The 12,873-nt window shown below is 40.3% G+C and overlaps 3 protein-coding genes across 5 annotated transcripts in view; 1 reads left to right on the top strand and 2 right to left on the bottom strand.

Annotated features, from left to right (window-relative positions):
- Positions 1-4,960, top strand: part of LOC111586006 (E3 ubiquitin-protein ligase CBL-like) — a 42,090-nt gene extending 37,130 nt beyond the window's left edge. For both annotated transcript variants that reach the window (XM_023295665.3, XM_023295666.3), the window contains exon 15: positions 875-4,960. In XM_023295665.3, coding sequence (XP_023151433.2) covers positions 875-1,242 — 368 coding nt within the window. In that variant the 3' untranslated portion in view covers positions 1,243-4,960. The remainder of the gene's footprint in view (positions 1-874) is intronic.
- A 571-nt stretch (positions 4,961-5,531) lies between these two features.
- On the bottom strand, positions 5,532-10,469 carry LOC129350518 (uncharacterized). The gene is made up of 2 exons (XM_055017303.1): positions 10,337-10,469; positions 5,532-7,779 (listed from the first exon to the last, which is right to left on the bottom strand). Exons 1-2 carry the CDS (start codon positions 10,337-10,339, stop codon positions 6,301-6,303), a joined length of 1,482 nt encoding a protein of 493 aa, XP_054873278.1. The 5' UTR covers positions 10,340-10,469; the 3' UTR covers positions 5,532-6,300.
- Positions 10,470-10,619: 150 nt separating this feature from the next.
- mcama (melanoma cell adhesion molecule a) overlaps positions 10,620-12,873 on the bottom strand; it is a 100,170-nt gene continuing 97,916 nt past the window's right edge. For both annotated transcript variants that reach the window (XM_055017302.1, XM_055017301.1), the window contains one exon: positions 10,620-12,300. In XM_055017302.1, coding sequence (XP_054873277.1) covers positions 12,298-12,300 — 3 coding nt within the window. In that variant the 3' untranslated portion in view covers positions 10,620-12,297. The remainder of the gene's footprint in view (positions 12,301-12,873) is intronic.

The raw sequence follows: 12,873 nt of genomic DNA on the forward strand, positions 1-12,873 counted from the left end.
GCAGCAGGTGTCGACCCTGAACGTCCCCCCAAAAAAATCCAAAAAAAGAGCCTCAAATATATCCAACAAAACATTTTTTTGTGTGTTTTTGCTTCCCAGCTGATGCTAAAATAAGTGGAGATTGTTAATGTATCTATTACACATAGAAAATAGATACATAGATATGTAATAATAATAATAATAACAGATATATAGTAATTAGGTCCCACTCACACCGGTCCTACCAGAAACCAGTGCTTGCAAAAGGTTCCGAGGTACGTATTGAATATGAACAAACCAGCATTGGGGGAATGGATACGCTCTCTCAGCAGCAGTCTGAACAAAAGTGGTATGATGCGAATTTGTGACAATAGGCATGAAGGGGTTAAACAACTTTAAAAATATTACAAAATAATTACTCACAAAAAAATCACATTGGACTGGGTTGGATAAAAGACTCAAAAATGTCAGGAGGAATAACTGGTAATTAATATGCTAAAGCAGGGCTCGTTAATTCAATATACTTCAGGAAATACTGCTAGCAATTAAAAAATATACATATATTTAAAAAAACAAGCATGAAGATCTAATAAAACCTTTGTTTATCCTTATATAGGTGTCTATTTTACCCGAATCCACTAGAAATCAGTGCTGCCGATGACTGATCTGACCTGCACTGTGATCATGGAAGCTAATTGTCTGAAGCTGCTTCTAAGAAGCAAAACATGCTAACTTTCTACTTTCATTAGATTTTTAAAAAAAAAAAAAAAAAACTGATAGTCATATTATGTCATATTTGTTAAGTGTCAGTGTTTATTTCTAATCCCAGATGTCTTGATTTTCCTCTGGTACTTGAAAGCACCACTTAAACTGGTTTTTATCTTTTTGTTTCCAGGTATGTTTGCGGCAGGCGCCGACCCTGAACGCCCCCCCAAACCTCTCCCCCGTCGAGCCAACTCCGACCGACGACCTCGACCGCTGAACCGTGAATTTCCTCCCCCGTTGCCAGAACTCCCCGGTCCCTCCTCGGCCTCCTCTTCCTCCCCTGCTCCTCCTCTTCCTCCTCCTCCTCCTGCTGCTGCTGCTGCTGGCGGCCCTGGAAGTCTGGCTCTGAACGGGGAGATCGAATGCCTGATGTCGCAGGGCTACTCCATCCAGGACATCCAGAAAGCCCTGATGATCGCCCAGAACAACCTGGAGACGGCCAAGAACATCCTGCGCGAGTTCGTCTCCATCCCCTCCACGGCTCACATCGCCACATAGTCCAGTCCGGTTTGCTTCACCCTCCGCCTCATCCCCCCGTCTCCACTCTGTGCCATTACCGTGGATAGCATTTACCGAGCACTTTCCTGCAGGGCCGTGAGTGCTTGTCCAGAGGCTTTAACGTGAGGCTGCGTTCACGTCATATTGGAAAGTCGGTTGCAGTCAACGGTTGTTACGTCTCAACATGAAGATTGAGGGTTTCAGCCCAACTAGCGAGAGCACGGGGTCCATCAGGGCGTTAGTTGAAACTTTATGACCGATATGACCTGAACGCAGCATCCACGGAGAACCGAAGCCCTCACCTCGGTCCGAGTACCTCCTCTCCTTAAGCTAAGTGTTGAAGCTACACCGACTTTGTTCCCGTGCGGATCGTCGCCTCTCGACTCCCCCCGCTGCTGGCAGCCGTTCAGTTTGGTGCTTTACGGGCTTCTTTCGCAAAATCGTGGCGTACGAAATATGTAGCGGTTCGGTTTCGGGAAAACTTAGCGATTTAGCTCCGTGGCGTGTACATATGTGTGTGTGTTCATGCTGATGAATGTTGAGTTGCAGTGCAGTATCGCAGGGCTTCGTGTTGTCGTCGCCGCCGTGGCTCACTCCGTTTCGATGGTATTCGACAAGTTGAACATTATGTCAGCTCCCGGTTCGACGAAATAACAAGTTTAATGTTCCAGTGCTCTCATAACGTGTCGTGCTGTGTGTAGTACTAACAACGGCTCAACTTGAGGTCGTCTAACTCCGTGATTTCATGCCGCCGTGTGAGGTGGTCCGACACTGAAGGCTGGTTATTTAGTCGAGATGCTTCTGCAGAACCGAACGAGCGTGAGCTGCTAGTTTTATTCACAGGATTTATCTCCGCATCCCTGGGCTCACCGATAATCGATGGAAGGGATTTACAATCTTTAAGAGAGGGTTATGAATGAACAGATGCTAAAGGACACTCTGAGATGACGATATCTCGAGTTCTCCCTCAGTTTTAGCAGAAACATTCCAGTGATGGGATTATTTTTTTAAGTTGCCTGCATTAGATTAACATGATGCGTCCCAGAACTCAAGTCGCCTCTTTTTAATTCAAACTCTGGATTTATCCACCGTGGTTCCAACAATCCACCAGTCCTGGATGAACGTTTCATCACTCAGCAGTTTGTAAAACTCATTATGGGATGGATGCTGGAAAACCAATTCACCAGCTGGTCCTCAACCTTCTGAGCAACTTTTGAGATATTAGAGAAACGAAGCAGTGGAATGCATGTTTCTAGTTCAACACAATCAAGAGTGATGGTAAAACTAGCACATGCTAACTAGCTAAATATGCTAACTAAATATCAAAAATCTTTCTCCAGAATCACAAACTTTTTTTATACGCGTATAATTTTGAAATCGTCAATTCTTTCAGGTCCTCTGATGATGGACCGTCGTAATGTTCCCTTGTAGCACCGTAATCTGCTCAAAATTCCCATTAAACATCAGCATTGTCAATGTGAGACTCTTATTCGGGTTGCTCAGGAAATTGTGGACTATCTGGTGGGTTCGACTTTCCAGTAAATAATTTTTATGAACTGCTGGTTTCAGATCCGCAACACTCCAACGAAATCGACATGTAGAAATGAGTCGACTAAACGGTCCGCTAAAGTTGTCGATTACGCAAAAGTCGTCGATCCCGCTAAAGTTGTGGATCCCGCTAAAGTTGTGGATCCCGCTAAAGTTGTGGATCACGCTAAATTTGTGGATCACGCTAAATTTGTGGATTCCGCTAAATTTGTGGAATCCGCTAAAGTTGTGGATTCTGCTAATGTCGGCGATTTCGATAAAGTTGTGGATCCCGCTAAAGTTGTGGATCCCGCTAAAGTTGTGGATCACGCTAAATTTGTGGATCACGCTAAAGTTGTGGATTCTGCTAATGTCGGCGATTTCGATAAAGTTGTGGATCCCGCTATAGTTGGTGATTTCGCTAATGTTGTGGATCCCGCTAAAGTTATGGATTCTGCTAAAGTTGTGGATTCCGCTAAATTTGTGGATTCCGCTAAATTTGTGGGTTCCGCTAAAGTTGTGGATTCTGCTGAAGTCGGCGATTTCGATAAAGTTGTGGATCCCGCTAAAGTTGGTGATTTCGCTAATGTTGTGGATCCCGCTAAAGTTATGGATTCCGCTAAATTTGTGGGTTCCGCTAAAGTTGTGGATTCTGCTAATGTCGGCGATTTCGATAAAAATGTGGATCCCGCTAAAGTTGGTGATTTCGCTAATGTTGTGGATCCCACTAAAGTTATGGATTCCGCTAAATTTGTGGATTCCGCTAAATTTGTGGGTTCCGCTAAAGTTGTGGATTCTGCTAAAATCAGCGATTTCAATAAAGTTGTGGATCCCGCTAAAGTTGGTGATTTCGCTAATGTTGTGGATCCCGCTAAAGTTGGTGATTTCAATAATGTTGTGGATCCTGCTAAAGTTACGGATTTCGCTAGTCTTCAATTTCGCTAAGGTTGTGGATTCCGCTTAAGTTGTGGAATTTGCTCAGGTTCTGATTTCTTCTTTCCAGTGGACCAAAAGTGAGCAGCTTTCACTCGCAGGCACCTTTGTCTAGACAAGGCTGCAAAACAAGATGTTCATGGGAGCTTTTAGAGCGAAGTTTTAAAGGCGTCAGAGCAGCCAAACGATCTGATTTCAGCGCTCGAGATGCTCCATTCGGTTTCATATTAACCAGCCGGAGACGAGTGGACGTCCCGGTTAACGTCCTGTTTAACGCTGAGTACTTTTTCTCCTTTTTCTGAACTAAATGTTTAACTTTCTGCATTAACATGTACAGTAAATGTGCCTTCTGACAGCTACAACCTGCACATGCCAGCAAACCAAAACGAACTGGAAGTTACAGCAGATATTCACTAACTTAACACATTAGCTAGATAGTTTTGTTTTTTTTAATTATTATTGTTATTAAGGCCAATATAGACATTTAAGAGTTAAAAAAACAACAGATATATCAGTTTGTGTTTTTTAATTTTATATTTTTATTATGGAGTCCTTAAATTTGGTAATTAAAGAACTTGTGACCAAATACGCACCAAGCGGGACTTTTTTTAAACAGTTAGAAAAATAACCGTCGGCGCTCTCTGGTGGACAAAATGTGTAACGGCGGAACAGTTTGAGTGACCTCGGACGTTTTTTTCTTTGTCCCGACACAACATAGAGACTTTGTTGCTGTTTTGACTTTTAATTCTCGATATTCAGTCCTGTTTTTGTCTTCAGTGTGCAGTCTGTGCTGATAACTGTTGTATTCGTCAGGCTGATTTAACACCGATTTTAATTTTATGGTTAATTTTCTGTTTCTCTTGGCAAACAATAGCATGCCTAACGTCACTAAAACCTCTAAAAATCTAAAGAAATTGTCCTAAATTCACAGAAATGTTTGCAGCTTTAACTTCCCTTCTCCTCCCCCCAAAACCAAAAGCATTTTAGAAGACAGAATGTGTTGTCGGTCCCTCGGCGTCTTCGAGGATCCAGACTCAGCTGATTAATCCGTGTGGTGTAACGACGTTAACTCGCCTTTTCAACAGGAACTTGCCTACTACGACTAAAAAGGAAAAAAAAAGTTATCTTCATCGCTTTGTTGTTGCCTGTGTAGATACGATTTTATTTATTGTCTTTTTAATATCCTCAGCATTCATTGTGTTGCCATGTTTTCATGCCTAAGCCATTAAGATTTTTAATTAAACTGTATTTTCTTTAACATCTGATCTGTGTGGTTTGTCCAGAACGACAGCAGATGGTCCAGACGTTTAGATCCTCAGGTTGCTGACATTTAAAATAAGAAATATTATAAATATTATCAGTGATTGTGCTTTGTCTTCCACATCGGGTTGACTTTGTTGATTTTAGAGCAATAAAAGGTGCGTTTTTTAAATTAAACTTGCCGAGAAAAGGTTGTAAACAAAAGCCGTTAAAATCGGACAGCAAAGGTGACAGAATTCTAAAGTGAAAATCCGTAAAATAATGATTTTTTTTTAGCTCTAACAAGTACGACTGTAATTTTACAGTCACATATTGTGAAAGAACAAATATTCTAAAATGGACATTATTTTACAGTTTTGGCTTCTTTTTTTAACATTTACATAATATTTTATTTAATCTTACTTAAATGTAAATAAAACAGGTCAAATAAAAGTTTTAACCATTTGTCAGTCATTAATATATATAATTTTACTTTCAAATAATGACAAACATTTTTAAAATATATTTTATTAATTTAAATACAGTAAAATAATTTTAGTCACACTGATCAAGTAAAGATAAGATAAAGATAAAGATAAAGTTCTTTATTTCTCCCCACTCCAGGGGAAATTTACATTGTTACAGCAGCTTTATTTACAATATATACAAGGGTGGCAAAATTTTTAACAGAAAAAATAAAAATAAAGTTTAAAAGTGCAAAGATGTGCAGTGCAAGAATGTCTGTGCAAATTTTATGGTTTGGGGTGGTAATGATATAGTCCAGTTTATGTTAACATCAGCCAGTGATGCTGATGTTGTAAAGTCTTACAGCAGATGGGATGAAGGACCTGCGATAGCGCTCTTTCTTGCAGGGTGGATGTCTCAGTCTGCTGCTGAAGGAGCTGCTTAAAGACCCCACAGTGTCATGCAGTGGGTGAGAGGGATTGTCCATGATGGATGTGAGCTTTGCCAACATCCTCCTCTCACCCACCTCCTCTATGGAGTCCAGGGAACAGTCCAGGACAGAACCAGCCCTCCTGACCAGTCTGTTTAGTCTCTTTCTGTCCCTTTCAGTGCTCCCTGCTCCCCAGCAGACCACTGCATAGAAGATAGCAGACGCTACCACAGAGTCATAAAATGTCCTGAGCAGAGTCCTGCACACTCCAAAGGACCTCAGTCTCCTCAGCAGGTGGAGACGACTTTGGCCCTTCTTGTACAGGACCTCTGTATTGTGTGTCCAGTCCAGTTTGTTGTTGAGGTGAACACCCAGGTATTTGTATGTGTCCACCATGTCAATGTCCAAACCCTGGATGTTCACCGGTGCAGTCCGGGGTGTCCTCCTCCTGCGGAAGTCCACGATCATCTCCTTCGTCTTACTGGCGTTGAGCTGCAGATGGTTTCGCTCACACCAGTCCACAAAGTCAGAGATGACCATCCTGTACTCCTGCTAGTCCCTCTCAGATACGCACCCAACAATGGCTGTATCATCGGAGAACTTCTGGAGGTGACAGCTCCCAGAGTTGTAGTGGAAGTCCGATGTGTACAGGGTGAAGAGAAAGGGGGAGAGCACTGTCCCCTGTGGACCTCCATGCTGCTGACTACCACATCAGACACACAGTCCTGAAGCCTCACGTACTGTGGTCTGTTGGTGAGGTAGTCGATGGTCCAAGCAGCCAGGTGACAGTCTACTCCTGCTCCTTCAAGCTTCACCCTAAGCAGAGAAGGCTGGATTGTGTTGAAAGCACTGGAGAAGTCAAAGAACATGACCCTCACAGTGCTGTTGGGTTTCTCCAGATGAGTCAGTGATCTGTGCAGCAGGTAGACCACTGCATCATCCACTCCAATGTTCGGTTGGTAGGCGAACTGCAGTGGATCCAGATACTGGCTCACCTGGGGACGGAGGTTCTTGAGGACGATCCTCTCCATGGTCTTCATCAGGTGAGAAGTGAGGGCCACAGGTCTGAAGTGGTTAGGCTCCCTGGGGTTCCTGGTCTTAGAGACAGGAACCAGGCAGGAAGTCTTCCATAACAGAGGAACCCTCTCCAGACTCAGGCTCAGGTTAAAGATGTGCAGCAGCACCTGACAGAGCTGGTCTGCACAGTCTCTAAGGAGTCTGGAGCTGATTCCATCAGGACCTGCAGCTTTCCTGGTCTTGATCTTTTTAAGTTCACTTCTCACCTGATCAGCTGTTATGGAGAGGCAGGGGGAGGGTGGCAGGGGGAGGGGTGATGGTGGTGGTGGGGGGTGAGACGAGGAGGGGTGATGGGGCTGTATGTGGAGTCCGGAGGTGGTAGAAGACGGGGATGGGAGGAGGGGTGCGGTTGGTGGTGTTGGTGGTAGAGAGCTGAGGTGTGAAGAAGGAGCTGGCTGGTCGGTGCTTTGATGAGAGGGGGGAGGAGTGGGAGCAGAGTCGAATCTGTTAAAGAACAGATTCAGCTCATTGGCCCACTCCTGGCCTCCTGCTGCAGCTCCCCTCTCATGGCCTCTGCTGTAACCAGAGATGGATCTCAGGTCTCTCCAGACCTCCCTTGTGTTATTTTCCTGCAGGTGAGATTCCATCTTGGTCCTGTAGCTGGCCTTGTCCGCCTTGATCTTCTTCTTTATCTCCTTCTGCACCCTCCTCAGCTCCTCTTTGTCCCCAGATCCAAAGACCCTCCTCTTCTCCTTCAGCAGGGCCTTCAGTTCCAGGGACACCCAGGGTTTGCTGTTAGAGAAACACCGTACTTTCCTGGTCGGTACGATGTTCTCTGCACAGAAGTTGATATAGTCCGTAACAGTGTCTGTCAGTGCATCAATGTCCTCCCCGTGTGGACCACACAGCACATCCCAGTCTGTGGTCTCAAAGCAAGTACGACTTACTGTTAGTAAAATACCAAATTTTGGTGTAGTTTTACTATATAACAATGCATAAATATAAATAACAGGTTCATTTAAATGTAGTTAAACAGTAATTTTACAGTCACACGTAGAAGAACAAATTCTTTGTAAAATGTAGACTTGTGAACATTACTTATTTTCTTACTGTACTTTTAAATGTAAATAAAACAGGAAAATCTCTAAATTAACAGTTTAATTATTTACTATTTTCAATCATTAATGCACACATTTTTACTTTCAAATATTGCAAACATCTTAATATTTTGTTAATTTAAATGCAGTTAAACAGTAATTTTACAGACACATTGTTAAAGTACGAATTAATATTTTTGAAATTACAAATTTTTGATTTGCTTATTTTAAAGTCAGCATTTAAATAATACTTTCTTAGTGTAGTTTTAGTACTTAGATGTAAATAAAATACCATTTTTCAATCATTAATATACATAATTTCACTTTCAAATGACGGCAATCATCTTTAAAAAAATATATTGTTAATTTAAATACAGTAAAAAAAATTTTATAGTCACATTGGTAAAGTACGAATTACTATTTATAAAATATAGAATTTTGACATGGACATTACAGTTTTTTTTTTTATTTCAATTGATACTTTTTCTGTGATGTAATTTAACAAAACAGGATTAAAAAAGGTTAACCATTTAATTTCTTGATATACATATTTTTCTTTCAAAAAACACTATCAGTAAAAAAATACTTTGGTTTTCTTATTAAAGTTATTATAGTGACCTAGAAGATCATTTAATTATTGTTCACTTCAAACATTTGATTAAACACGTTTCATAAAGCACTTTATCACAGGAAAACAGGCAGTAATACTTAGATTCTTCAGTAAAAGTACCAATACTGCAGTGTAAAATACTCCAGTACTGCATAAAAAATCCTAATTAAAGTATTAAAGTTTGGTCCTTCCGTGACTGATATATACTTCATTAGATTATTAATAGTGACGTTTAAACTATTTTATATCCGGTCTTGAAAGGTTTTCTGTCCGTTTTCTAGGATCCATGATCAAAACAACTTTTTTCTCTCCTGCTGAGTCGGTTTATTGCTCATCCTGCTCAAACTAAAAAAAAAAAAAAAACACCTTTAGATACTCAGAAAGTAAAGTTTTCAGATTCTTCTGAGAAAAAAACTCTCCGACTTGTTAAAGTTGCAAAAAGTGACATTTTAAAGTTACTTCTTCCATCTGCGTCCTTCAGCCTGTTTCAGTGTGACTCTGATATTGAACCACGTGAGACGTTCAGGTCAGTCCATCGAGAAGCATCTCAATTTTACAGCATTTAAAACGCTTAATAGCATAAATTATGGCTATTCATGAAGATATTTTAGATATTTTAGCTTCACAATTGAAACACTTTCCAAGATTGCCTTTTTTTTTTTAAATTGCCGTTGTTCCACTTTCACATTTGTTTTGCACTTTTAAATTTGAGGCTGTATTTGAACGACAATATCTCAGAAACTATGAAGATTAAAACCAGAGCCATCTAAATAAAAATAATACCAAGTTATATTTGAAGAACCACAAACTCCAGAAAACTACTTGGATTGCTCTAACTGGCCAGATTGTTGTTCATGTGGTTCAGCTAACTTGAATTTTCTTTTAAAGTCAATCGAACTTCTTGAAACAAACCTGGTTTATTTGATAAACTCGGTTCATTAAACAGAACTCTGGTTATTCTGGATAATCTCAAGAATCTACATTGTTTTCAGTTTTTATTCTGACAGAAATTTCTTGTTAGAATAAACAATGAAAAGTTTAAGTTTTAAAGAGCAACTGAGCTTGAAATGTGTATTATGTATTTAATTTGCTTTAAAAGTAAGTCAGACTTACTGAAATAAACCCGGTTTATTTGGTGAACTAACTTCATTAAACAGACCTCTACTTACTCTGGATAAGCTACAAAATCTACATCTTTTTCAGTTTTATTCTGAGAAAATTCTTGTAAAAGTAAATAAAAATGGGAAATTTTACAGAATGACTGAGCTTGAACTTTGCTGAATTTGCTTTAAGTCAGACTTACTGAAATAAACCTGACTTATTTGTTAAACTAACTTCATTAAACAGTCTCTTAGTTATTCTGGATAATCTACAAAATCTACATCATTTTCAGGTTTATTCTGACAGAAAAGAATAAACAATGAAAAATGGAAAGTTTACTGAAACTTTGCTGAATTTGCTTGTTAAGTAAGTCAGACTTACTGAAATAAACCTGGTTTATTTGGTAAACTCTGGTTATTCTGGATAATCTGCGAAAAGCATCATTTTCAGTTTCTACTTTTGTAGAAAACTCTTGTTAGAATAAACATTCAAAAATCTAAATTTTAAAGTGTAGTTTTCACTTTTGTCCTTAAAGAAAATTATTGTCAGAATAAACCATAAAATACGGAAAACTTCAGGTTTTAGCGCCTCCAAGTGATCATTTCTAAAAAGACGCCGTCACAGACTTCAGTAGAGAAAAAGCAGGACAGAAATAAAAGTCAAAAAGCTGCTAACCATTGGGCCTGGTGGTATTTCTTTTAAGGGTGAGCTGTGTGTCTTCGGAGGATCTGCTCTAAATGAACGGGCTGATTTGTTCAGCAGCTCTGAGCTAACGGAGCTGAATTCGTTGCAGATGTGCAGCTGGAAACCTGAGCTACCGTCGGAGAGGTTTCCAGCTCGTGCTGACAGTGGTTTGGAGGCCGAGCGGCTTCCTGTCGTCTCGCTGAGGGACTCAAACACTGAACTGGTGCAGATTCAAGCCTTCGAGCTCCACTAGAAACCTCTGAAAACACAGAAAGAAGCTTTTAAATGAAATCTTTTTTATTTGGCATTATTTTCTTTGCAAAAAATATTTAAAAAAACAAACGCAAGCATCAAAGAATCACATGTACAGGTTCTTATTTTACACACATTTAGAAAAAAAAAAGTTCCCCACTGGTGAAAAAAAATAAAATCAGAATCATCATAGTCAAAGTTGCGTTAAAACTAAAGTCTTGGTCGTCAGACTGAAGACGTCCTGAAGCCGATTTATCTGCAACTCAGTGGAGAAACAACAAAAAGAATAAAAACAGAACCAGTTAATGCTGCAAGTCATCGGGGCAAAGTAGCGCTCAGCAACCCAAAAATATCTTTATCACAAAAAAAAAACACAGTACACAGAGAGAAATATTCACAACGCCGGCCTTCAGAGGAGAATCAGTGTTTGTGTGCAGATGAGGCAGATTTACTGTCAGATCAACGATCACAGTCAGATCTGAGTCACTTCAGTGAAATAGAAAACACACGAGGTCGTTTAAAAGCACTTTCTGCTAATCTGAAGGTATTGCAAGAACCTTTACGACTATTTTACTCAGCTAGACTTGAAAAAAAAAATCTACTTTTCAAAATAAAAGACTTTTAACCCATTTTCTACTTTTTTTTTTGCATCAAACAAGTAAAAAATTTAAGATGTTAGCAGATATTAAATGGATACATTCTGGTTTTCATCCTACAAATGAGGAAAATTTATCACTTTTGTGTTGTGTTTTTGATAGAAATTAGTTTTATTATGTTAAATTTTGCTGAAAAATCCATGGTCTTTACAAGCTGATTTTTCAAGCCAAAATGGAAATAAACCTAAAAAATCTGCATCCTGCACTGTCTCTGATGTGTAAACGAGTCAAACCTGCACCGGTTCACTTCTTCTTCCTCTTCAGGCCACCAGCTCTCAGTGGAAACACAAAGAAAAAACATGGAGCAAACCGACAGATGAAACAAATTCAGTGTATTCTGAAAAAAAACCAAAAACAGGCACAGCAGATGACTAAACCTTCGACCTTTTCAGTGGCAGTCGAGGCTCGCAGGTCTGTACACGACACGTATTTACAAACAGTACAAGAACTCCACAGCAGTTTGCAGGAGAAAAGCCGCCAGTGTGTGAGTGTGTTCTACAGGATAATTACCGCTCCGCATCCCCGACTCCGGAGGACAAAACTTCAATTTGTATCGTCTTTGTTTTGCCAATTTCAAAGCCCAATTTCACGCGCTGATGTTGAAACCTCCTCCCAGAAACTCAGCGACACGGATCAACGAGCACACAACCAGACACAGTGAACACCCGAGTGCCAAAATATCTTAAATAACAAAATATATATAATATATACACTTTCATTAAGAAAAAAAGAAAAACAAAACGATGATGCACGTAGGAGGCATCATCATACACACCGAACAAGAGCTGAACACAGTTGGAGGAAAAAGTAGAAAAAGAAAAACATTCGTTTGAAAAGGAAGTTCTGTACATACATACCGGTGTGTGTGTGTGTGTGTGTGTGTGTGTGTGTGTGTGTGTGTGTGTTTGCGTGAATCTACTGAATACTGCTCAGAACAAAGCATGATGGGGGAATGTCCAGACGGTGAGGTGGCGTCGCCCAGCAGCTCTCAGATCAGCGACTCTCACCGACCGCCGGCTTCATGTTTCCTGAACCGTCGAGGATTTACTGAGGAGACAGAAAGAGGCCGTTAGCTTCGTTTAAACGTACACCGATCAAACATTTACAGACTTAAACACGAGAATAAAATCAAGTTTGTTCATACAGAATGTCCAAAAACAGCCTGAGTTCACACGGCAATAAAAACGAGAGCAAAAAGCAGCCAATTGGTGAGTTAAATTGTATAAAACAGGAGCTGGAAAACTAAAGTTTAAGACAAAACACATAAAATGCTAAAAAAAAAAAAAAAAAATTGATCATTAAGAACCGGTTCTTTAACCCTTTGATGCACAACATGGATCAAAAAGTCCACTGAATACGGGTCACTTTGGACCATGTTTTGCATGAAAAGATTAACCTGCTAGATCTCCATGGTAACTGATGCTGTGGAGCTAGATCTCCATAGTAACAGACGCTGTGGAGCTAGATCTCCATGGTAACTGATGCTGTGGAGCTAGATCACCATGGTAACAGACGCTGTGGAGCTAGATCACCATGGTAACAGACGCTGTGGAGCTAGATCACCATGGTAACTGATGCTGTGGAGCTAGATCTCCATGGTAACAGACGCTGTGGAGCTAG

Source organism: Amphiprion ocellaris, chromosome 14 (genome assembly GCF_022539595.1).
Source record: "Amphiprion ocellaris isolate individual 3 ecotype Okinawa chromosome 14, ASM2253959v1, whole genome shotgun sequence".
Lineage (NCBI taxonomy): Eukaryota > Metazoa > Chordata > Actinopteri > Pomacentridae > Amphiprion > Amphiprion ocellaris.